This window comes from Schistocerca cancellata, chromosome 4, assembly GCF_023864275.1.
Source record: "Schistocerca cancellata isolate TAMUIC-IGC-003103 chromosome 4, iqSchCanc2.1, whole genome shotgun sequence".
NCBI lineage: Eukaryota > Metazoa > Arthropoda > Insecta > Orthoptera > Acrididae > Schistocerca > Schistocerca cancellata.
In genome coordinates this window covers 467,898,725-467,926,054 of record NC_064629.1, presented here as the reverse complement: position 1 = coordinate 467,926,054, position 27,330 = coordinate 467,898,725, and the positions used below count along the sequence as shown (strand labels likewise).

General features: G+C 38.8%; 1 protein-coding gene across 2 annotated transcripts in view; it reads left to right on the top strand.

Moving 5' to 3' along the window:
• Nucleotides 1-20,794, top strand: part of LOC126183607 (beta-galactosidase-like) — a 315,494-nt gene extending 294,700 nt beyond the window's left edge. Inside the window, exons 12-13 of one of the 2 annotated variants that reach the window (XM_049925719.1) lie at nucleotides 9,485-9,632; nucleotides 20,658-20,794. In XM_049925719.1, coding sequence (XP_049781676.1) covers nucleotides 9,485-9,632; nucleotides 20,658-20,695 — 186 coding nt within the window. In that variant the 3' untranslated portion in view covers nucleotides 20,696-20,794. Of the gene's footprint in view, nucleotides 1-9,484; nucleotides 15,077-20,657 lie in introns of those variants that run through there. The other variant, XM_049925718.1, reaches the window with a different exon arrangement.
• The last annotated feature ends 6,536 nt before the right edge of the window (nucleotides 20,795-27,330 follow it).

The following is a 27,330-nucleotide window of genomic DNA, read 5'->3' as shown; positions in this document are numbered from 1 at the left end:
TGCACACAAGCCAAAGAAATAGATGGAAAAAGAGAGAAAAACTATGGATCTTAAGATGTTTTCGACAGTGCCCCACACCTGTGGCCAGAATAATCTCATCAGTGCCACATTCTCATGCTGTACACATACTACCTGTCACTCCGTGCTGAAAACATCACCTCCCACTCCCTGCCTCTTTTCTCCTTCACCCATATGTCCTGACACAACTCCTCACCCCAAGCAGTCAACCGGGACAGTACAGCTATACAGTTGCATGTGTACTCTATAGTACTAACTGCAGGTGAATATAGCTTAGCATTCGATTATTGTCAGTTGCGTATGGAGAAGGAGCTGCTATCTACATGAGATAGTTACAAAAATATATAAACATTGTTACACTCAGAATTGGTAGTGATTGGCATTCTAAAGCTGTGATACAGAAATGTAAATTCATAGAAAGTGAATAAAAATGATGACAATATACAGGGAAACACCTGGTAATTTTGAGTTGTTCATGAAACTACCTAAAGCTTTGTTAAATTTTTAAATTTCTGAATGGAATAAAGAACTTCTCATGATAGCAATACTCCCTAGCCTTTTCATGTAATCTGAAACATGACGCTGATGTCTGACTACTATAAACAGGTATTTCCTTCTTCCTGTAGTGTTGCAAGTGATATGCCATATTTACAACTATACATTTGTTATATGATAATTTCTGCTGTTAGTCACCTTGCATTTAAACAAAAGTGTGGCAGTATGAGCATCAGAGACATATATGGCTAACATTGTACATTATGTAACCATGACAACCTACTTTAGTGTGTACATGACACCAAGAGCAATTCAGTTCAACAGACTATGTAATGCCTGGCAGATGATACACATGGAATTAAAAAATAATTTTTGTTGATCTGAAGATGGCTCATTGATTACTTATACTAACCTAGAATTTTTATCCACACATTTTAACATAACAGACTACCTGTTTTCCAATTTGATGGAGATTAATTGAAATCACTGTCTTTAGGAACAGATATCTGACATTGTCAAGGACATGCAATATGTTGGCTTGGTATCTACCACTGATGGCTTAGCTGATATTTTCTTCTGAACTTTATGCAGCATTGCAGAAAAGCTAACTTGTTTTTTGGGTTGAGCCCTTTTTTGGTCAAAATGAGTTTGTATGATATGTAGATTCATAACATCAAATGAATTTGTTGTTGCCTACTCTCAGAAAATTTCACCAAAGTGTTTAAGGCTTCTGAAGCCTCAGCCCAAGAGATGTGAATTGTAGGCATTTCTTCTTCATCACCCTCAATTTTTGGTGCCTCCTGAGGGTTGAAAACACTTTGTAATATTGCACTGTGTCAGCTCTTCTTTGATAGCTAAATTCCTGTCAATTTTGACCCATTTGTCAGCTTCCTCTGCCGAATACACACTCAGCCCATTAACAGATGCTGAATTTAACATTCATAAAATTTGAGAGCTATCAGCTGTCGACTCATCGTCATTTACATCACTTTCCATCTCAGCTTCTTCAAGCAGCACTGATGGAATTGTAAGTACACAAAGCTATCTTGGCAACAATATAATTTCTCAGTGAGGCAGACAATTGTTACTAATGAGTCACTATACCATGTGGTTCTGATGTTACTCAGTGACCTCCAATTGTATTTCCAGTTGTACCAAGCTAAAAATAAGGGAAATTTTTCGTATGTGATGGACTATCAAATGTTGGAGTGTTGTGGTCTTACTGTAATATGTACACACTTTTAATAACTCTGTTTCACCAATAGATACCTTAAGTTTCAGCAGCTCCTTAGTGGATAGTCTACATTTTCAAGAAAAGTATCCCAAAAGAAATTTGTTAAAACTCATCTTTCTGTTCAAAAGATGTTTCTCTAAATTGAAACTATTTAAAAATTCTAGTATTGTTGATGAAATCAGTATGAAAATAATCAAATGTTGTACAGGTGAGCTTTTACCATACTAGTCTACTTTTTTTATTTTTATTTTATTTTTTTTTTTATTTTTTTATTTTTTTTTTTTTTTTTTGTGTTCCAAAGTTATGAATGATGTTTGTATGAGTTAATTTTTTTTATGCAGGTATTTTGTTGATGATGAGTATCAGTTGGTGCGTAGGTGATGTTTAAGAGAGTATGGTTAGGGTGATAAGTATGTTTTATGTTGTATTTGGTCTTTATTGTAAGAGTGTAGTAGGTTTGTTTATGTATGTAATTTTCTGTGAGATGTGGATTTTGTAATTTGTGTTTGAATAGTTTATTATTATTTTGAGGTTTGGGATGGTAGCTGAATTTTGTATTTATTAGTTTATATTTGTGGGTGGGTATGGTCTGACGTTGTAGGTATGAAGGTGTTGGTGGTACCATGAACCTCAGTTGATCTGTACTGGGTGTCTCTCCTGTAGGTTGTCAGGCACATTTTGTCAGCAGTTTCAGCAGATATCTGCAATTTTGGTTTTGCAATGTATAACTGGTGTTAGCTCAAACAAACATTGCTCATCTTGTCTTTGATACAATGCCCAGTATCAACAGAATGTGTTGGTACATTTCTCATTTCAAACAAAATGATTTTTAAATCAGGATTTTATGTCCCCATTCGATAGAGCACTACCTGGTTAGTCCAGTGTAATATTCATTTTAATGATATGTTTTAACAGGAATAGTAAAACACGAAGAATAATCCATACTCCAGCATAAGTTGAGCAATGTGCTTCTGTGTAGCATAGCAGTCAGTCTGGGTAAGGGCAGTGCTGGTGCAGCTGGAATACTTACTATTTCTCACATTTTACTGTCCCTGTTAATACATATTGGTAAAAATATCACACTAGAGTAATTTGGGACCACTCTGTCAAATGGGCATGTAAAATTCACTTTAAAAATCATTCTGTTTATAATTGGAAATGAACCGAATCTTTATATCGAGAATGGGTGTCCCATGAAAGACATGATGAGCAATGTTTGTTTGGGGTGATTGAATCCACATGCTGCTAAAGCAAAATTCCAAATATCCACTAAAACACAGGAGAAAATCTGTCTGATATATCTTAGAAGAGACATCATGTATAGTTCGACTGAAATTTCCTGTGAACAGTTCTGGAGTCATGTGGGGATTTGTAGTATTGTAGCTTTGTTTGAGCAAGTGATAATTACAGTGCCAGCTACCAAGAGGGAAGAGTATTGTGTTCAGCTTACGGCTATGGTGCATCATACACATTTGCAACAGCAATTTGAGCAGCAGTTCGCACCACAGTGACACAACAATCTGTTAAAAATTAGTTACTTCAAGGCCAGCTCTGAGCCAGGCACCCTGTAGAGTGCATTCCTCTGACCCCAAACCATGAATTTGCGACTTCAGTAGTCTCAAGTGAGAGCTCATTGGAGGGCAGGGTGGAGGTCTGTTGTGTTTTCTGATGAAAGCTGGTTCTACTTCAGTGTCAGTGGTACCCATGTGTTGGTTAGAAGGAGGCCAGATGAATGTCTGCAACCATCCTGTCTGTGGCCTAGACATACTGGACCTACACTTGGAGTGTAAGGTCTGGGGTGCAATTTCGCATGACAGCAAGTCCACTCTCATGGTTATCCCACACACCATGATTGCAAATCTGTACTTCAGTGTTCAAGAATTCTTCAGCAAACCAATGTTTAGGATATTGATCTGTAACTGTGCAGGACCATCCTTTAAATAAATGGGAGTCAAGAGTTGCCAGTTGCTTGTGACTTTGAGCTGGACAAGAGATTCATGACAAATGCAAGGTAATTAAGGAGCCAGTGCTACAGAGAACTCTCTGTATAATCCAACTACCATTCCATCCGGATGTACTGACTCACTTGTTTTCAACTCTTTCAGTTGCTTCAGTATGACATGGATGCCTATTTCTGTGTCCTGCATGTGGGCGTCTTTGTGACAGTCAAATGATGGCATGTTCATACAATCCTCCTACATGAAAGATTTCTTAACTTGAAATTTAAAACTTCAGTTTTCCGTTTGCTGCCTTCTGTTGGCACACCAGACTGGTCGATGAGTGACTGGATAGAAATCTTCAGCCCACTTAGTGATTTTACACATGATCAGAATTTTTTTGGGTTCTCAGCAGGATCTTCCAATAAGATATGAAGGTGAATGTTGTTTGTTTTGCACATTTATCTTCTTATGGATGCACAATTTTCAAGTACATTTCACCTGTCAACATTTGCAGTCTTTTTTTTTTTTCATTTACTGAGAGTGCAACAGTTTTTGCTCCCTTGACATTTTCTGAATTTTGTTGTTAAGCCATGGTTGATCTTATCCATCCTTAATCCACTTGCTTGTCACATACACTGGTCAGCCAGAACATTATAACCACCGACCTACTATCAATAGAAACCCACCCAGGGGATAGCAGCAGCACCTGATGAGGAACAACTGCTACTCAGAGACATGCATGGTGCATCAAGTATCAGTGAGCATGCTGCCTGTGTGTAGAATGGGGAAGGAGCACAGTATACCTGAGTTTGACCAAGAGCAGATTGTGATGGCCCAGAGGCTTGGCATGAGCATTTCAGAAACTGCACGACTTGTTGGGTGTTTGAGGAGTGTTGTAGTGAGCGTCTTCAGCACATAATGAAACCAAGGTGAAACCATGTCTAGACACTGTGGGGTTGGGTGGCCACTCTTCATTACAGATGTTGTTGCATAGACTGGTAAAACAGGACAGGTGGCAAACTGTGGTGGTACTGACATCAGACTTTTAATGCTGGGCAGAGTACAAGTGTGTCTGAACACACAGTGCACCAAACACTCCTAACAATGGGCCTCTGCAGGTGATGACCCATGCATGTGTTAACATCACAACATCAGCAACTAGAACTGAAACCTGATAACATCTATATCATGCCAGTGGGAGGGAGCAAATCCATCATCTTCCAGGGGAACAGCTCCTTGACACCTGTACTGCAGGTTGGAGAACATTCACCTGCATATCCATGGGTCCAATAGAGCTCGTGCAAGGCACCATGACTGCCAAGCAGTATTGTACATTGGTTGCAGACCATGTACACCCCTTCATCACAGTCATGTTTCCTATGCAGTGGAATTTTTCAGTAAAATAATGCGCCATGTCACAATGCCAGGAGTATGATAGAGTGGTTAGAGGAACACAGTGGCGAGTACCAGTTGATGTGCTGGCCCCCCAAACAGCTAGATCTGAACCCGATTGAACACACCTAGGATGTGATTGAATGTGGTACCTGTATTAGAGCTCATCACCCCCTCCCTGTAATTTTTGGGAATTAGGTGACTTATGTTAGCAGATGTGGTGCCAACTCCCTCCAGTGAGCCCACCAAGACTTCATTGCTATCATACCATGATGCATTGCAAATGTTATCCACATCAAAGATGGACATACTGGCTATTAGGTGGGTGTTCATAATGTTCTGGCTGATCAGAGTACATCTCCCAAGCATAATTTACAATCATTTCAAAGTAAATAGACTGACTTTTTATCTACCATCTACAATATTGTCCCATTCAGAGTAGTTTTCTTGATAGCTGTTCACCAGCAGAGTCATTGTTCCCATCTTTGAGGCAGTGCTGAAAGGCTTCAACTTGTAGGGCCTTTAACATGTCAGTCACATTCTTTTGAATGTTCTGCAGAGTCCCAAAATGACATCCTTTTAAGACTTTTTCAATTTTGGGAAAACAAAAAATTGACAAGGACTCAGATCAGATGAATAGGTGGGGCTGTGGAACAGCATGAACGCTTTTTTATATCAAAAATTATGTGATGGAAGTGGCTGTATGACATGGGGCATTGTCATGATGTAGCACCCAATTGCAAGACTTTGATCTGATTTGATGTACAGTGGAAGTGTTTAAGTTTAACATATTACCCATCATCCTTATTGTTAAACATCAGTCTGATCTCATAAGAGAACGCACACACTTGACATTTTCATCTGTTTTGCAAGTTGAAGGTCTCCCTGTGTGAGGTTCATCTTCAATATGTTCTTGCCTACCAAAAATGATTCGTGCCGGTAAAAAAAATGTGCTCTTGATAAGGAATGTTCCCCATAGACCTATTTCTACTTTTCTAAAGTCATATTTGCAGAGTCCCCAAGTTTAATGCAAAACTTGATGACATAATGTTTCTCTAAATTGTGCTCTTCCAGTTTCATAACACACAACAAAAACACAACTTCAATGATGGTGCTCTAAAAAATCATGTGATGGCTGTATGGAGCTGAAATTCAAACTGAGCATCTGGAAGAGATGAACACTTCCACAGAAGTAGAACAACACAGTGTGACCAGATTGCTCTCAGTATTGTCAGTCTCATTACATTTCCCATATACCTTGTAAATACTCTTCTTGCCTTGTTGATGAATTTATTAACTTAAGTAGCCATCATCATTGTAATGAAACTATGATTACCAATTCCTGTCTCCATACCAACACTCTGAATAACATCAGGCCTGTTTTAAGCAACAAGGTCTAAAATATTTCCATTGTTTATGGGTTGCCTAACTAGCTGTTCAATGCAGTTTTCAGAAAACTGCTTCACAGGACTGTCTGTCTGTACCATGTGCAGTGAATCCATAGACACTCCAGTCCATAAGCAGCAGATTCAAGTCATCCCCAGCCAGCTATGTGTATGAAACAGGCTACCCCTTAAAGGGATTATAGGATGATTTAAAAATCAGGCATGTGGAAACGAAAAGAAATTCAGCTTAATGGAAGAATTAAAAATAGCAGTCACAAAAAAGAAATGCAACAATGTTCTTAAAGTGCAAATCAAAGCCATTGGAAAATAATCTTAACAGCTTTTTGGATTTATTTTAATAGAGATGTAGAAATTAAGTATTTAGGCCTTTGCCAATGCAGCAGCCAGATGATGGTGATAGCAGACATTGGCATGGAAGCAGTGTCTTAGGAAACGAGGTAAGGGTAGGTGACCAATGGATTGCATTTGGGGTTCTGTCAGTAGCTGTGCATATACACTGACCAGCAAGAAATATTATGACCACCCACCCAATAACTGTTATGCCCATCTTTGGCACAGATAACAGCAGAATGAGGCCCTGATTTGGTGACTGGAGGGAGTTGGTGCCATGTCTGCACACACAGGTCACCTAAATCCCATAAATTCCAGGAAGGGGACAGTGAGCTCTGACAATCACATCAAAGACATGTTTGATTGGGGTCAGATGTGGTGAGTTGGGGGTCAACACATAAGTTGGGACTCGTCACTGTTTTCCTTGAACCACTCCAGTACACTCCTGGCCTTTTGACATGACCCATTATCTTACTGAAACATGCCACTGCCTTCAGGAAACATGATTGTCTTGAAGGAGTGTATGTGGTCTGCAGCCAGTGTCCAATACTCCTTGGTGCCTTGCACGAGCTCCACTGGACCCGTGGATGTGCACATGGCTGTTGCCCAGAGCATAATGGAGCCGTCAACAGTTTGTCTCTGCGCTACAGTACAGGTGTCAAGGAGCTGTTCCCCTGTAAGACAACGGATTCTAAATGGTTCAAATGGCTCTAAGCACTATTGGATTTAAGATCTGAGGTCACCAGTCCCCTAGACTTAGAACTACTAAAACCTAACTAACCTAGGACATCACACACATCCATGCCTGAGGCAGGATTCGAACCTGCGACCATAGCAGCAGTGCGGTTCCAGACTGAAGTGCCTAGAACTGCTCTGCCACAGAGGCCAGCTCAATGGATTCTCTCTCTCCAACTGGTATGATGAAGAAGGTACCGAGATTCATCAGAATATGCAATGTTCTGCCACTGTGCCAACATCCAGTGCCAATGGTCACATGCCTATTTCAGCCGTAGTTGCCGATGTCATGGTATTAACATTGGCACATGAATGGGTTGTCGGCTGTGGACGTCCATAGTTAGGAGTATTCAGAGCCCCTTGTGTTCAGGCACACTACCCCCCTGCACCCAGCATTAAAGTCTGATGTTAGTTCCTCCACAGTTCACTGCCTGTCCTGTTATACCAGTCTGCCCAGCCTACGACATTCGACATCTGTAATGAGGGTGGCCGCCCAACCCCACAACATGTGGACATTGTTTCACCTTGGTTTTGCCATGTGTTGACGACACACACCACAGCTCTGCTAAAATACCCAACAAGTTTTGCAGTTTCCAAAATGCTCATGCTGAGCCTCTGGGCCATCACGGTCTGCCTCAGTGGAACACAGACAGATTGTGCACCTTTGGCATTCTATTCACAGACAGCACGCTCACCAGTACTACTTGCACCATGCATGTGTCTGACTATGAGTCATTCCTCACCAGGTGATGCTGCTCTTGCCTGGATAGCTTTATATGGATAATACGTCAGTGGTCATAACATTCTGGCTGATCTGCGTAGAGCAGTACCTAGTACACAATAGCTCACCAGCAGTTCACAACATGATGAGAAGCATCACCTGATCACTCTTGGTGCCAACAGCTGCTGAAGGGAACATGACATGTTGTGCATTTGCAATATGTAATGATAATGAGAGTGACAGAAGTGGACAATTTTAATATATGATGACAACTTATAGTCCTATGAATTTTATTTTATGAATGCCACAAATGAGGTATTAGAGTTCATTGTGTTTTAATCGTATATGCTGCATGTCAAAATTCTGATAATGAAAGCATTGTCTCTTGAAACATGTTGTTGTATTATGTGAAGTACAGTTAAAGTAACTCAATGCTACTAGTTGCATCTAATATAGTGTAACAATTGCTACCTCACATCTGACAAGTTTTTCTTTACAGATTAGATTTAATAACAAGCAGCCCTCAAGTGATAGTCCTGTCCTCCTTTGAGTTTTATGTAATGTGTTTTCAGGAGATCACAGTATTCAGTGTTTTTAATTTGTTTAGGCACTCAGAACATTAACCTAATTTCATATCTATTCAGAATGCTTTATTTAACTGTGCAACAGTAATTGAGAGCAACAGGGCTTTCATTTATTTTGTGTTGGCAGCAGTATCACTTTCGCCAAATTATATTTTGTTTAGGACCTAAAGACACCTTTACTGCTTTTGGAAAATGGAGAGTAATTTATGGTGAATGCTCCAAGGGAACAGATATTACTAATTCAAGATGTAAAGGAAGTATTAGTGTTGGAAACAGTTCTTATTCATCCCCTGCAGTTGGGTGGGAGCTGTACCACTTCACACCCAGTTTCACTATACTCAAATAACATGGTATTGTAATCTATGGACATTTTTAACCAGTGAAAAAGAAACCCTGTCTTATAAATGTTCTGTGTACTGCAGGTTGGGTAGTCACTTATTTTTCCTTGTATATAAGTTATAGGTAGGTCTGATAAGGCTGAATGTAAACTGTGACCTAATTTACCTAGAGTATTGAGTGTATTTAAAAGATTCAGTGATCACATAACTGTATTGGTTTCAGTTAAGTAACCTCTTCAAACATCATCAGAGAAGCTTATGTAGTTTTACATTATTCTGTCTTCTTTTCAGGGTGTAGCATTTGTCAACGGCAACAATTTGGGTCGCTATTGGCCCATTGAAGGTTCTCAAGTCACTCTGTATGTACCTGCCATATTTCTTCAGCCATATCCTAAAACAAATGAAATTATTTTATTTGAGCTGGAGCTACCCTCACAAAGTAAGCAAGTCAAGTTTACAAAGGAGCCATATCTTAATAAAGAACCACCTAAACAAGGAAAAGTAACTCCTTGTCATTGATGTAACTTGGTGAAATTATTAGGTTTCCTCTTGACTGTTGACAATGAATGTCATTAAACTGTATCAATCTTGGTAAATTATATAGGACTGGTAACTGAGAAGATATTTAATTGTAACAGGTGAATGTGGTCACTGATAAAGACTTTTGTTATAAATATGTTACACTTACATAATACTTCATGCAAATGATTCTCTATCAGTAACACCACAGCTAACATCAGTACATTATGTTTGCAAAGTTATTTTATCCATGTTGGATGTAGTGAACACTGTGGCCATTCAAGACAGTTGGTGAATGATGCGTGCAGCCACAAATACTTTTTAATGTTTTATTTAAGTGCTATTACCATTTACAGTCTACCAAACACACCTTCAGATGGCTAATATTTTCAGTTACATAAATGTTCTGATCCATGGCATGTCATCTGCTCCTACACTACACAAGAATATTTGAATACTGTATAGGTAGTTTCATTAATATGAACATGCTTAAGTGGTTGCATTTCTTTAGATATAGTGTAAAATAGTTATATTCACTTACATAAGTTCCAGTAGATAGTGATTTGCTTTGTTGGGGTAAGAGTGGTTTTCCAGGTCAATCTCTTTGTTGTTCAATTAGAAACAGAGCACACATTGCAAATAAATGGCTGTGGCATGCTTCATAATATTCTTAATGTCAGTGCTAAGCAGCACACATGTTATACACTTGATGTTTCTGTTTACAATGCAAAGGTTATCATTAAGCAAAGATACAAAGATAGTGTTCATTTTCAGTTGACCAAGGATATAAACAGAGGAAATATGATGTGGGATGTGCAAAGTGCAATATTTTAATAACATAAAAATGTTTGCACTCTATGATTAAACTGATTTTAAAAGTCAACAGGACAAATTGTTTTCGGAATTTCAAGTATGTCATCCTTTTTTTACTTAACTTTCAGCAGAAATTTTGATGAAATACTTCAAAGACAACTGATTGCATACTACAATTTAGATATATATGTACATTCATTTATATATACAGACATCTGCTTAAAATGACTGTTTATAAGTTAGTTGCAGGAAATAGAAAATTAAAATGTTGGAGGGTGAGAAGAGAGCAACAAATTTGTTCATCATAATAGTTTATATTTGTACAGTTTAACACTGATATCTTAAACAGGTGGCCCTGAAAAATTTAATTTCCAAATGTTTAATGTTATCATTGGCTTAGAGACCTGCAAGGCTGCTACCCACTGCTAGGCTATCTGGCTGGATATAGAGTTCCTTGTTCAATGAGAAATGGTTATGGGCTAGAATTAATTCTAATATCTCTATGGATTTGTATATTTCTGACTGGAAAAGCTATTTGTTTTACTAAATTTCCCTTAATTATTTCATTATTTTCATGGACAAGGATATTTGTGTACAAACTCTCAATGCCCATGAATGCAAATTTGGCACTCTCTGGTATGTGCTCATCACTTGTGTCATTATTTCTCATTAAACAAGAAAATCTATATGCAGCCAGAAAGGCTAGCAATGGGAAGCAATCTTGCTGGACTCTAAACCAATGTTTACATTAACCATTTATAAAATAAATTTTTCAGATTCACCTGGTTAAGATATTAGTGTAAAATTGTATCAATATAAACTATCATGGTGAACAATTATGTTGCTCTCATCGCACCCTCCAACTTTTTAATTTTGTATTTCCTGCAACTAACTTACGTATGGTCATGATAAGGAGATATCTGTATCTATAAATGGATGTACATATACATCTAAATTATAGTAGGCAATCAATTGCCTTTAAAGTATTTAATCAAAATTTCTGCTGAAATTTATGTAAAAAAAGGATGACATACTTGACATACTAAAAATAATTTGTTCTATTGTCTTTTAAAATGAGTTTACTCATAGAGTGCAAATGTTTTTCTGTTATTAATATATTACACTTTGCACATCCCACAGCATATTTCCTCCTTTTACATCCTTGGTCAACTGAAAATGAATGTTATCTTTGTATCTCTGCTTAATGATAACCTTTGCATTGTAAACAAAAACATCAAGTTATAACACATGTGATGCTCACTGACATGAAGAGTATTATGAAGTGTGCCACTGTGATTTATTTGCAATATGTGTAGTGTTTGCAAGTCAACAACATAGAGATCAACCTTGAAAACCACTCTTACACCAACAAAACACGTAACGATCTACTGGAACTTATGTAAGTGAATATAACTATTTTACATTGTATCTAAATAAATGCAACCACTTAAGCTTGTTCATATTAATGAAATTACCTATACAGTGGCACTAAATATTCAAATATTCTTGTGTAGTGTAGGAGCCGATGACATGCTGTGGATCGAAATGTCTGTGTAACTGATAATGTTAACAATCTGAAGATGGACATGGAAGCCTGAAACTGGTAATAGCACGAAAATAAAACATTAAAAAGTATTTGTGACTGGTTATGTTATTCACCAACCATTATGTTTGCTGTTCAACTTTATTTTATTTGACTGAGTTTCTTCTTAAGTCTTTGTGCATATCACACCCAGGAGGAACTGCACATGCTTGCAAAAGGATAACTGCTGACATGTATTATAAAACACAGTGGACACCATTAAACAGTGTTAACATAACAATAGTCCTCCACTGATTGCGCTGCAAACAAATACACTAGTGACCAAAAGTTAAGAATAATCATGAAAAGAGGAAATATTGTTTTATTAGCACATTGGAAGGATTACTGCAGGAGCTAAAACTTAGTCACAAGACATTTGGCATACCACAGTGCCTGGAAAATAATTTTAGAGAAGTTCTGGTAGTTAAAATACATATTTGTAAGCAAATAACACAATTGGGAAATCTGTTCTACATCAAAAGAAGTCGTTGATAAGGGATATGGTTACTGGTAACAGCCACACATGCTGGACCGTGATGCAACATGCATTCTGCGAGATGGTTCAAAAATGTTCTTTGCAGACAATCTTGGTCCACAGCAAGAGCAGTGTGGAGGGCAGGAAGTGTCCTTAGTGGAAGCTGATAGAATGCAATTCATCTCCCTAAAGCAGTCCAGCCCTGTTCTATAAGATTCAGATCTGGGGACATCACTGGCCAGTCCATGCAACAGATATCGTCACCTTCAAGAAAGTCATCCACCAGCAAAGCTCAATGTGTACAGAGGAAGTCTTGACCAACCATATCTCTGAAAAGAAACATTTGTGGTAGCAGTACCTTATCTCTGTATCCCTGAGTGAATACAGTATTCCTCCAGCCACCAACAAAGTTGTGCATCTCTGTATGGCCATTCATTATGATGCTTACCCATACCGTGATGTCATAACAACCAAACCAGTCACTTTCCATGATTTTCCTGGTGTTGAATTGGGTATCAGGTTCTCTCCAGAGAAATGTACGATGAGAATCTTTTTTAAACTGAAGTGGGGTTCATCTGTGAAGAGCATGTTCCTCCATTCATTCATGGTCAGATTTTGATGTTGCTGACTCCACAATACATGGACCCATCTCCATGCTGGAGTGAGCAAGATGCACATGGCCAGATGTCTGGCAAACATCCCTGCTTTTGTGAGCCTCCAATAGACAGTTTGTTGGGAAACAGAAACTCCTGAGGCAGCTGCAAGCTCTGCAGCCAGTTGCTTTGCAGGTATATTCTGATTACATTGGGCAGTTATGACAAGGTATCAGTCTTGCTGTAAGGTAGTTACTTTTGGTTGACCTAGTACTGGCCAAAAATGAACATATACTTAACACCTTGCCAAAGCCTCAAATGATGCTTTGTGGCACACCTAAGGATACTGAGACGTTGGTCTGTATCTGGTTTGCTTCCAAGTGGCTGAGTGTTCTACCCAGCAAAACAGGGTTCAAGTTGCATCTTTGTGGCATTATGTTGTCAACCTTACCAAGAAACTGCAATTTGCTCAACTATGAGTGGACAAACAAGACTGAGATATGATTAGTCTCATGCACTGTTTGTGTTTATCTTTTGCTTGTGCCATTGTTCACAGCACAGAGTACTCCTTCCGTATACAGAGCAAACAAGTTGGGTCCAAGGGAAATATTTATGGTGATGTTGGGTGATTTCTCACCTTTTCCCATTTAATTTTTGTATTTTCATGATTACGCTTAACTCTTGGACACTAGTGTACTAGAAGTGGTGTCACTGATTACAAAAATTGATATACTGGCTTAATTCTATTTCTGGAGGGCATCACATGTTAATTGACAAAATAAGATTGTATAAAGATGAACAATGGTAGATTTGGCATTTAAAACAATGAAAAGATTTCCTAAAATACTGCCTAATCTCACAAGATTCATAACACATTTTAAGTATTTATACTCCATCAATTTACAGACCATAAATTTCAATTTCTTATAAAATCACTGATTTGTGATGGATGCATGGTGATACCTGAGAATGTGCTGATCATAATGTCTTGATAAAAAGAGGATTCTGCCGATAAAACAATCAAAAGTATCTCTTTGAGCAGAATTTTGTAATAAGTAATGTTACCACTAGGAATGTATGGGTAGATTGTACGTAACTCTCTCTCTCTCTCTCTCTCTCTCTCTCTCTCTCTCTCTGTGTGTGTGTGTGTGTGTGTGTGTGTGTGTGTGTGTGTGTGTGTTTTTAAGATTAAAGACAGAAAGTTAACATAGCCATTGTACATATAGAGTTCTGCATTTATAATGGATAATGACTGTCCTAGTCAACTTTTTTATTAAATTGGAAATTGCACATGTTTCATTATATTTTGCTGCTTTAATTGTAGTTGATTAGTTACTCTGCTATGCAGCAGGATGTCTGCAAATATTTGATTAATAAACTATGTGTGAGGTTGATTTCAATAAAATATCAATATAACAACAATAAAGATGCATTCCAAAACTACATGTAAATGAAACAGAAACTTATAATGAGACTACACTGAAAAGCATTTATGCAATGAATATTCAGTCATGTAACTGATACTCTTATCATGAAGGTGATGTTTGCATGTAGTACAGAAAACTTGGAAATATAAAGCTTGGAAATTTATAACTAACTGTGTATTACTTAGACCACAGACTTACTTAGTTGAGTAAACTGACTGTATCTTACAAATCTTCACATTCAGCAACAACAAGATTTTCATGTCATTCATAAGTTATGATGACTGGTAATGCACAAATTTCAGTGATGTTGTGTATTGATGTCTGTTGACGAAATGTATTTTCAGTTAACTGTCTCTAACATGTAAATATCAAAACTATTGTGTTTACTGTATGTTAACAGTTATGTTTGTTTATACTACCAATTTCAAATGAAATTATTTGTAAATGTTGTATGAATATAAATTAAAACACAAAATCAAAACTCAACACTTTGTAATTATCTCACCCTTAGTAACTAAAACATAACGACTATATAGAAATCATGATTAGATATCACAGACTGATTCTACTACCATCCTTAAATTCCTTTAGGCAGGGATTCCTTTCTATATATCTGCTGTAACTTGCTCACCTGTTTGAGATTCATTAACAAATTTACAATTCAGACTAAGGTTCGGAACCTCTAGGTCTATTCCTCCAGAATCTTGGCACAACTTCCACTATTATTATGTTCTGTCAAGCAGCAACAGAAAATTCAGTAAATATTCCATTCATTTCATTAGGTCTTCCTTTGCTCAGTGAATATGTTTAGCACTTCATAATACATAAGACCAAAGCAAACTCTTTTCAAGTCAAATCTAACAATTACCAGTAATATCTTAACGTCAACAGCTGTTGTCCATTGAATAACAAACATCCCTGGCCAGTCAAGGAAGCCAGATCTTTAATGACAAACAGTCTTTGGCCTACTATGCTGACCGTCTTACAGGAGAATTTAAAAACTGATACTTCTCTATGCACCTTACTCAGAAATGTGTCACCTATCGCTTCTCACATCATATGCCTTACACCCCTCGCATATCTTATGAAAAGCAACAAAAGAGCACCATCTGCATTGTAGAAATAATGTCAAGATTGGAATATCTAAAACATATTATTTACCAAGGTTTAGAATGTCTTTTTTAACTTCTTGATGAAAATCCTTCTCACTAGTTTTACCATGTCTTTGAAAGTGACATTCCAGTATCTAATCAGTCTATATGGTACCCTCATCCATTCCAGCATCACTCCAGATTCCAACCCATCATCTCATCGATCATAAGAGAGAGCGTAGCATTCCAAAAGATTGGGAAAGGGCACAGGTCATACCCATTTTCAAGAAGGGACGTTGAACAGATATGCAGAACTATAGACCTATACCTCTAACGTCGATCAGTTGTAGAATTTTGGAACACATATTATGTTTGAGTATAATGACTTTTCTGGAGGCAAGAAATCTACTCTGTAGGAATCAGTATGGGTTTCGAAAAAGATGATCGTGTGAAACCCAGCTCGCGCTATTCATCCACGAGACTCAGAGGGCCATAGACACGGGTTCCCAGGTAGATGCCATGTTTCTTGACTTCCACAAGGTGTTTGATACCATTCCCTACAGTCATTTAATGAACAAAGTAAGAGCATATGGAATATCAGACCAATTGTGTGATTGGATTGAAGAGTTCCTAGATAACAGAACGCAGCATGTCATTCTCAATGGAGAGAAGTCTTCCGAAGTAAGAGTGATTTCAGGTGTGCTGCAGGGGAGTGTCATAGGACCATTGCTATTCACCTTGTGGATAATATTGGAAGTTCACTGAGACTATTTGCAGATGATGCTGTAGTATATGGAGTGGTTGTAACAATGGAAAATTGTACTGAAATGCAAGAGGATCTGCAACTTATTCACACATGGTGCAGGGAATGGCAATTGGATCTCAATGTAGACAAGTGTAATGTGTTGTGAATACATAGAAAGAAAGATCCTTTATCATATAGCTACGAATAGCAGGTCAGCAACTGGAAGCAGTTAATTGCATAAATTATCTGGGAGTAGGCATTAGTAGTGATTTAAAATGGAATGCCATTATAAAATTAATTGTCGGTAAAGCAGATGCCAGACTGAGGTTCATTGAAAGAATCCTAAGGAAATGCAGTCTGAAAACAAAGGAAGTAGGTTACAGTACAATTGTTCGCCCACAGCTCGAATACTGCTCACCGGTGTGCGATCCGTACCAGGTAAGGTTGATAGAAGAGATAGAGAAGATCCAACGGAGAGCAGCGCACTTCATTACAGGATCATTTAGTAATCATGAAAGCCACACACCGTCGAGTGGCTTGCAGAGTATGGATGTAGACGTAGATGTAAATGAACCCTGTAGAACATATAAGTGTGAGTGTTATCCCATTCATCCGACCACATCAGGAACCTAAACTTTTGCACTAGTACAATCTTCCTCACACTCTTCCTTCCCATTCCACTATCTCCCCATTCCATACAAATTTCTTTCCTCACTAGCCACCCCATACAAGATTGCTGTCAACTCTACCCAGACAGCACAACCATGAGGGCGAGCAAGAGAGTGAATGGCTCTTTTTCTTCCAGGTGAGTTTGTGTGTGTGTGTGTGTGTGTGTGTGTGTGTGTGTGTGTGTGTGTGTGTGTGGGTGGGTGGTGTGGGTGGGTGGGTGTGTGCATTAGCATGTGTGTGGGCATGCACGTATGCGTGCAAGTGCAGGCACATGTGTGTGTGGGTTCACATGTGTGTGTGTACTGCCTCTGAAAAAGGGCATTGTCTAGTTGTCCAGAAATCCCAGCTCACAGTCAGCCATTTCAGTGCCCTGTGTGTGGCTCAATAGGTCTTTTATTTGGTGAGTTATCTGTCCTGATATACCATCAAGAGCTGACAGGTGTGGAAATTATTGCACAAGTGGTTTAACAGCTCATGTATGCAAGTTTCTGGCAAGAATAATATAAAGTAGACTGGAGAAGAAAACTGAGGATCTGTTAGATGACACTCAGTTTGGCTCTAGGAAAGATAAAGGTGCCAGGGAAGCAGTTCCAATATTGCACGACTGAAGACAAATCAAAAACATGTTCATAGGTTTTGCTGATCTGAAACAATGCAAAATGATGCAAGGTGTTCGAAACTCTGAGAAAAATAGGGGTAAGATATAGTGAAAGAATGGTGTTATACAATATGTTCAAGAACCAAGAGGGAACAATAAGAGTGGAAGGCCAAGAATAAAGTGCATAGATTAAAAAGTGTGTAGTCCTTCTCCCCTGCTGTTCAGTCAGTACATCAAAGTAGCAATGATGGAAATAAAAGAAAAAATTTAGGAAAGGTATTGAAATTCAAGGTGAAAGAATATCAATGTTAAGATGACATGGTTATCTTCAGTGAAACTGAAGAAGAAATACAGGACCTGCTGAATGGAATGTACAATCTAATGAGTACAGAATATGGCCAGGGAGTGAAGTGAAGAAAGACACAAGCAAGGAGAAGTATCAGAAATAAGAACAATGAGAAACTTATCATCATAATTGGTCATCACAAAGTAGATGAAGCTACATAGGCAGCAAAATAACCCATGATGGATGAAGCAAGGAGGACATAAAAAGTAGACTAGCACTGGCAGAAAGGGCATTCCTGGCTAAGAGAAGTCTACTGGTATCCAACATAGGTTTAATTTGAGGGAGAAATTTCTGAGAATGTTGATTTGATGCACAGCATTGTATGACAGTATGGCATAGACTAAGGGAAACAAGAACAGAAGAGGATAGAAGCATTTGAAATGTGGTGCTACAGAAGAACATTGAAAATGAGATGAGTTAATAACATTCAGAAATATAAGGTTCTGTCCAGGCAAGGAATAAAGAGGTTATGTGCAGAATTGGAGATGACATGAATGTATCAAGAACACTGACAAGAAGACACTGAGAAGACATCTATTAAGTCATTAGGGAATAACTTCCATGGTACTAGAGGGAGCTGTAGAGGGTAAAAACTGTCGAGGGAGACAGAGATTGGGATACATCCAGCCAATAACTGAGGAAGTAGATTGCAAGTGCCACTCAGAGATGAAAATGTTGACACAGGAGAGGAATTCATGGCAGGCGGCATCAAACCAGTCACAAGACTGATGACTCAGAAACCAAAAAAACCTGTCGTCATATAAATATCCTCTAGTAACACTGATACACATAATTCTAGTGTTACTGGACAAGGTCAAAATATACCATGAAGTCCCATAAAATCACTAATCCTGCTCAGTATTTTTTGTTATGGCTGCCACACCCTTGAGTAAAGGAGTTGATGTGCCGTATATTATTATTTTTTTTTGTGATTATCATACTTATCATCATATCACTTACAGCAGAAGTGCAAAGAGCTTATGTGAATCATGTTTTGCCACAGAACTTATCATAACCCACCGATTCTGAGTCAAGTGGAAGGTTGAAGGAGAGACTTTGAATGTTCTGTAACAAGAAGGCTGTGACTTCATAGATTTGTGACATAGGGTTGAAAACTGTTGTGTCAGGGTATACTGCACATGAGATTTTGCTACACAGGTAGCTGATTTTGTGGAGTGCAACAAGCTTTTTCTTATATTCGATGTATAGCCAACCATGGGGGTAGAGACATAGCCACAATGTCAAGATGGCAAATGGCAGAGTGCTGAGGCAGGATGGCATGCCAATGAAAGGCCAGAGAGAAATGGCTTAATTTACCACTCATACATTAGCACTTTATCAGTGCAGGATAGGGACAATGCTCCATCTCCATGGGAAGAGGGCCAGTAGTTGGTAACACGTCAAGCCAACATCCTGGCCAGCAGGCTGCAACATGTGCACACCAACCTTTGCTGATGCCTGTGCTCAGTGCATGGCATGTGACCCTGTAGAGTGAGTCATCATGCAAAACCATGTGTCAGCAGTGTGCAAAGATGGATGGGAATCTTGCTGTGATAGCCAACTCTGTGGTGAATGACTGTATCCAGGTGGCTGCTGGTTTGTAGCACAGAGGTCCACACACTATAGTGAAGGAAGTCAGTGATAGAAATCCAGGTGTGGCAGGAGTGAGCCTGGAATGCCCACTGTGATGCATACTAAGTATGGACAGTGGGCATAGTGCAGATGATGGGAGACTTGAGCTCGTGATTGCTGCTGGCTGCTCCATGTTGTCCCATCACCTGACATAGTCTCCCAGTCCTCATTGAACAGTTGGGTTGTGAATGGAGCTGCTACAAAAATCACAGCTTTTTATACGAGGCAGCAGCAAATAAATCTGTTATACCAATGACCCCCTCCTAGTCATGCATTTTGCAGCACCACCAAAAACTTCCACTGGAGAAGCCCCTTGTGTGTATTGCAAGAACTGCAAATTACCACTGTCATGACAGGATTCACCAAACAAACCTGGCCTGTGTCACAATAATTCAACAGCTTGGTAGCTATAACAGGAATGACAACACTCTGAGCCTGCCAGCTACCTGCACTGGTGCAATACTCCTCCATATATTCTCACTGTTTTGCGTGTGAAATTGTAATGACACAGCACTAAACTCACCACAGGAAGACCCAGCCCTCTGTGTCTCACTTAAGGCTGATCTACAATGGTATATCACATGTACTGCACAAGTTCCCATTGTAAGAGTGTCTGGCAGCCCAATTAATAAGTATCAAAGTCTGCATTTAACTTACAAACCTTACTTGCCAGATTTCTTTCTACGCTACCACATTGCTTATGACCACCTACTTAACACTTCAGTAATTCCTTTGAAATGCAAGTCACATCATGTCTTCTACAGTATGTCAGTCATGAACACTTGACTGTTCTCTCTGCAAACATTTATGGCTTATTCTGTCGCCTCGTATCCCTTTAAACTGTAGAAAATACATTTATCATCAATAGTCTCACTATTTTATAAAGTTTTAGTGTTCAGTTACTTATTTTAAAGTGTATTTGTGTTAATATTTGCTGTAAAAGTAACTTATTAGTGGATTTTCATTTATCTCAGTCTTTCTTCCGGTGTTACTGACCCAGATGGTCTGTTAATCGTGAGTGTGCTTACATTGTTCGTCCAAACCTCACGCCTCAGTAGTGTGTTTACATCTTGTGCGTGCAGTTGCAGCTGTAGCGGGTATAAAGCTAAGTACTGACAAAGTTATTTTTGCACTTTTAAATGGTGTATTGTACTGTTCATGATAAATAACAATGTAATAAACTTTTGGGAACGTTCGTACGCTGTGTTTTTTAGAGTTTTTGGCGCATTGAAGTTGTTTAGTAAATCTCGTGCTTTAGTTTTCAGCTGATGTTTCTTATTGTTTCTAATGAAATATTTCAGTAAAATTTTCATTCAGTGTTTTAACTTCATTGAGAGATCCAGTGGCCGCTTGAATTTTTGGTTTTAGCTAATAATTTTGTGAAGTTTTGTTGGTATTGGTATTAGCTGTGGTGTAGTAGTATCAATACAAAAAGTTGCTTTTTTAGTAGACAGAGAATTTTGAGACTGCTATTGTTAGTTCTATAAATAGTTCTACTGATGTAACTGAACTTAGTTATCGTAGACATATAGTTTTTTTCAGTAACTGTAAAATTTTACTATGAGTGAGAAGTGTGGGCTCTGCTGTAGGTTTGTGAGTAGTGGATTATGGTGTGGGATTAGTTCAAAATATATTCATTGAGGGGGGGCGGGGGGGGGGGATGCAGTGGGGAAGCCAGGAAGCCAGTGGGCATTCTAGCAAGATCCTCTCCTGGGAATGCAGAATCTGTAGTAGAAATAAGTTGACAGAGGAACAGGAGCATAAGACATGAGCCCTTCAGGTGCAGTTACAATGTACAAAGGAGGAACTAGATATGTTGAGGAGGGTGAAGGGTGGTGGTAAATGGGAACTGGCAGTTGGCAAGAAGGCAGCTAGGAGGAGGAGGTATTCAGACAGTTATACTTTGTGTATATGCAATAGATTTGACCAACTGTCAGAGTTGAGTGAAGTGGCCTAGGTTAGTTGCAAAATCAAACAGAAAGAAGAAGGTTCTGCTGCTAGGTAGCTCACATGGTAGAGGTGTGAACCAGCAGTTGCAGGAAGTGTTGGAGACTGAGTGCCAGATCACCAGCATTGTGAAGCCTAGTGCAGGGTTGGCTCAGGTGACTGAAGTATATGGGGAGTTATATAGGAATTTTACAAAGGAAGATCAGGTAGTGATAGTGGGTGGAGCAGGGAACAGTCTTGATAGGGACGGGGAATACAATGTAGGTGGTGACCTGGTAAAGATAGCTATTCAAACTGGTGGCTCTAATGTGCATTTCATGCAGTTGTTTCAGCCTCATTTTAATGTGGCTGTTAGGCACATTAACATAGGGCTGGAGAAGGTGCTGATGGCAGAGGGCATGGGTCACATTTCATTGGTGCCAGTTGGGTCTATCAGCAGATCATGTTTCAATAGGCATGGCCTTCACCTCAATAGGTATGGGAAGGGGAGACTGGCAGAGCTTATAGGTGACAGTGTAGTGGGTGGTGGTGGGATCACTAATGGAAAAATTCCTATAGTAGTTGGTGTTAGAGGTGCACCTTTGATAATTCAAAGGCTTCCTTTACCAGGATACAGATTCACTGGCTGTTTTTCAAGGAGTTCCTTGCCGGGTGGCAGAGTGGCTATGTACATAAAAAAAAAAAAACAGTATTCAATTTGAGTTCATAGACCTATCATGGCACTGAACTGAGCAGATATTTGAATGTTGTGTAGGGGCAGTTGAATTTAGTGAAACTAAACTTCTAATTGTTGTTGTTTGTAGGTCCCCTAACTCTGACTTTAGAGCATTTCTGCTCAAGCTAGAGGGGGAATCTTGATTCACTTTGTAGGAAGTACCAGAAATTAGTTATATGTGGTGACTTCAATATAAATTTTGTGTATCATAGTGCTAGAAAAAGGATGTTGGTAGATCTCCTACATTTATACGATTTAATGTAGACTGTGTAAAAGGGTGAATGGCCTCTCAGACCATAATGCACAAATTTTAACACTAAAAGGTTTTCATACTCAAACAAATGTCACATATAATTACAAACTATGTAGGAAATTTAATCCAACAGCAATAGAGAGTTTTTTAAACCCTGCCTAGGAACAAGAGTAGCAGGATGTTTATAGTTCCGATAACATAGATGATAAATATAATGCTTTCCTTAACATTTCTCATGCTCTTTGAGAGTTGCTTTCCATTAGAGCGTTCTAAATGGGGTACTAGCAGTAATAGGCAGCCTGATTAGCTGACTAGTGGGATAAGGATATCATGTAAAACAAAGTGGGAATTATATCAAAATGTTAGAAGTAGTCTCAATCAAGCTGCAGTATCCCATTATAAACAGTATTGTAAGGTGCTTAAAAGTGTTATTAGGGATGCAAAGAGTATGTGATATGCAAATAGAATAGCTAATTCACAGGATAAAATTAAAACCATATGGTTAGTTGTGAAGGAAGTGTCTGTTCAACAGCAAAAGGTCGACAATATAAAGTCAGCTTGCAGTAAAAATATTTCTGTTACTGATAAATCAGATATGTGTACAGCATTTGACAATCATTTTCTGAGTATTGCTGTTGAATTAAATAAAAATTTGGTTTCTCCAAGGAATCATATAACTTTCTTGGCAAATGCCTTTCCGAGATTGATGTCTGAAATACTCCTCTGTGATACAGACAAGGGGGAGATTGAGTCAACAATTAAATCACTGAAGACTAAGGACTCTCATGGTTATGATTTAGTGCCTAGCAGAATATTAAAGTACTGTGCTGCGTATGTTAGCCCCGTATTTAGCCAAATTTGTAATTTTTCCTTTAGGAATGGTCAGTTTACTGAACGATTAAAGAACTCAGTAGTAAACCTCTTTATAAAAAGGGAGAAAGGGATAATGTTCACAGTTTTAGACCTCTTTCTTGCCATCAGTGTTTGCTAAAATAATTGAAAAGGCTGTATATGTAAGGACAATTGATCATTTTATATCACACGATTTGCTATCAAATGTACAGTTTGGCTTTAGAAGTTGCTTAACAGCAGAAAATGCTGTATTCTCTTTTCTCTGTGAGGTACTGGATGGGTTAAATAAAAGGTTTCGAACGCAAGGCACATTTTTTGATTTAAGTATGGCATTTGATTGTGTCAGTCACAAGATATTGCTCTAGAAGTTGGACCACTATGGAATACAGGGAGTAGCTCACAGTTGGTTCACCTCCTGCTTTAGCAACATACAGCTAAAGGTCATTATTCACAATGTTGAAAATGGCTGTGAAGTGGGGTCTGAAAGGGGTATGGTCAAGTGGGGGGTGCCCCAGGGGTCAGTGTTGGGGCCACTCCTGTTCCTTATTTAGATAAATGATATGCCCTCTAGTATTACGGATAACTAAAATATTTCTGTTTGGTAATGACACTAGCTTGGTAGTAAAGGATGTTGTGTGCAACACTGGCTCGGTTTCAAGTAGTTCAGTTCATGACCTAAGCTCATGGCTTCTAGAAAATAAACTAATGCTAAATCACAGTAAAACACAGTTTTTGCAGTTTCTGACACACAATTCAACAAAACGTGACGTTTGAATTTCACAGAATGAGCATACGATTAGTGAAACTGAAGAGTTCAAATTTCTAGGTGTTCAGATAGATAGTAAACTGTCGTGGAAAGCCTACGTTCAGGATCTCGTTCAAAGACTTAATGCTGCCATTTCTACTATTCGAACGGTATCTGAACTGAGTGATTTTTCGCTTATGTCGTATGGTATTATATTCTGGGGTAACTCTTCCTATTCTAAAAGGATATTTTTGGCTCAGAAACGCGCAGTTGGGGCAATAAGTGGTGTAAGATCACAAACCTCTTGTCGACCCCTGTTCACGAGTCTGGGTATTTTGACATTGGTCTCTCAATATATATATTCCTTACTGTCATTTCTTGTTAACAATATTAGCTTCTTCCCAAGAATAAGCATCTTTCAGTCAGTTAATACTCGGCAGAAATCGAATCTGCATTTGGATCGGACTTCCTTAATTCTTGTGCAGAAAGGTGTGCAGTATATTGCTGCATCTAATTTCAATAAGGTAGCACTCGAATTCAAAAATCTTAGCAGTAATCCACGAGCTTTCAAATCGAAACCTAAGAGTTTCCCCATGGGTCACTCCTTCTATTCTGTCGAGAAGTTCCTTGAAAAAGTAAGTTGATTCTAGTTCTGTTGTGAATTGCGTTTACTTAAACTTGTGGATTTGGGTTCATAAACATTTTATTTTTATCTGTTATACTTTTATGTTGTAATTTCATGTACTGACATGTTCCATGACCTTGAAGATTTGCTCCTCAATGTGGTCCTACGGAACTTGACATGTAAATAAAAATAAATAAATAAATATAGCACTCCATGTTCATTCATCTTCATGCTCTAGGCATCCAGTCTACCAGAATCTATAGTACCAGTGCTTTGGAATGATGGGCGACTGCTGCAGTGCAAGGTATTGCAACGCTCAACATCATGATCACTTGTCATTGCGCTTCCCTGTGCTGCATCAACTATTTTGCTGAAATCCACTCTTCTTGCGTGGCTATTAATTCATCCAGTAGCTGGATCAGGTTCAGTTTCAATGCCTTGTTCAGGAAGGTTAGCTTCTGCACTGAGAGTACCTCTGGTGATTCATCTGTTCAGTACAAATGTGTCTGTGTCATGTTCAACTGGATAATTCGCATAATCATGGCTGTCAGATGGAAGGTTAGCCACATTGTGTCACATGCTGTCCCATTAATCAACAACCCACTCCTCCTCAGCTACATCCACCTTGTTTCTGTGAGCCTTTCATGCTCGCAGCAGTTCACCACTACTGCCATGTTATTGTAAATGAAATAAATCCAGTTAAGGCCACTTGCTCGATTTAAAGTTTAGGTTTCTCTGTGTCCCTCAAATAATACTGTCATCCTATTCAGCCCATGAATAGTTCCACTGTGCATGTGCACACGCCAGTTTGAGTCACCCAGGCTGTACATACTGTAATCATCTCCCTCTGGCAATGCTGCAGCGTCCTTTCTGTCACCATCACATGTCTTTCCGCTTCTTCAAAGATCAACAACATACTCACTGTTCTCACTTGTACAATGGCTCCCAATTTTACTGTATAGGCGTGAATAGTGTAACATTTGACTTGTGTTCCTGGGAACCAAACCAGTATGTACAACTGCGACTGGTCAGCCCTCACTTCTACTAATGCAATATGGTAGCAAAAACGTAAACTCTGCCAACTGGGTCTGCTGTTAATGTCAGTTCAACAGTAGTTCTCACTGCACTTCCTGCAACCCCAACAAATATTGCTCTGGTGATAATAGGACAGGACTCAGTTGCCCCTGCAGTGCATGATAAATAGCTTCAAGAAACCTCGCCAATATCACTTGTGTGTCCCATACACTGTATGTTAATGATTTTCACAGCTTTGCCACAGTTACTCTTCCATCCAACACATCCACCTGCACTTGCATGATTGCGAGATCCTGATTGCTGTACGCTCTTCAAGCTTGCTAACTGCATGGTATGCCAATACACCACTGACTTGCTATTCTAAGAAAATTTCATCACCACCTTTACAACCCTGTTCAATTCTCTGATGTCACTGGCATCCGCTGTTCAAAACACAGTCTTCAAAATTCTTCCCCGAGAATCTATACAATCCCCCTTTCGTCAGTCTAGCAAATGCAGCACTACCTCCACTGATTGCTGCATCTGTTCTTGTAACGGTTCATACAATTTATGCAACTTCCCACATTTACCAAAGACTTCCCCGAGCACATATCTGCTCTTGGCTCCCCGCTGAAGCCCACAAAACACGTCCTCCAGCCTTCTCACTTCATTCTGGAATTGCCATGCATCAAAAAATAGCTCAGAATCCTTTGTTGGCTGGTAATCACCACATCCTCTTGTTTGACAAAAAGATCTCCACTCTCCAGGTGGTGATTTTGCAGTGCCCTCTTCACTCCAGGCAAAGAGGTTGAGCACTGCCATGACTAGTACATTTCCCATTCTTGACCTTGGTGTACAGCAACAAGAGAACAATGTGCAATATCTTAACTTTTTTCAAATATATATATATATATATATATATATATATATATATATATATATATATATAAAGGGGCATAAAGGGGCTTGTGCCACAGCTCACCACATGCATTCAATAGGATGGTGATTAAATGAAAAAATAGTCAACAAGAGTATCAACAATGTGCAATATCTTAACTTTTTTCAAATATATATATATATATATATATATATATATATATATATATATATATATATATATATATTGTTGATACTCTTGTTGACTATTTTTTCATTTAATCACCATCCTATTGAATGATTGAATGCATGTGGTGAGCTGTGGCACAAGCCCCTTTATGCGCCCTCGAGGAACTCTCCTATTGGCTCCTTTCTCCATTTCAGAACCTTTTTCTGCACCTGCTCATTGGTTGAAAATTTAATTCCACTTGTGTTTGCCTTCAGTGAGGTAAAAAGATGATAATCTGAAGGCGCCAAGTAAGGGAAGTATGGGGAGCAGTTCAAATCATCCCAACCAAATGAGTAGTCCAAGAACATCTTGGTGGCTAACACTGCACAACGACAGGCACTGTCACGCAACAAGCACACTCCTAATACCGGCATTACCTTCCTTTCGTTTT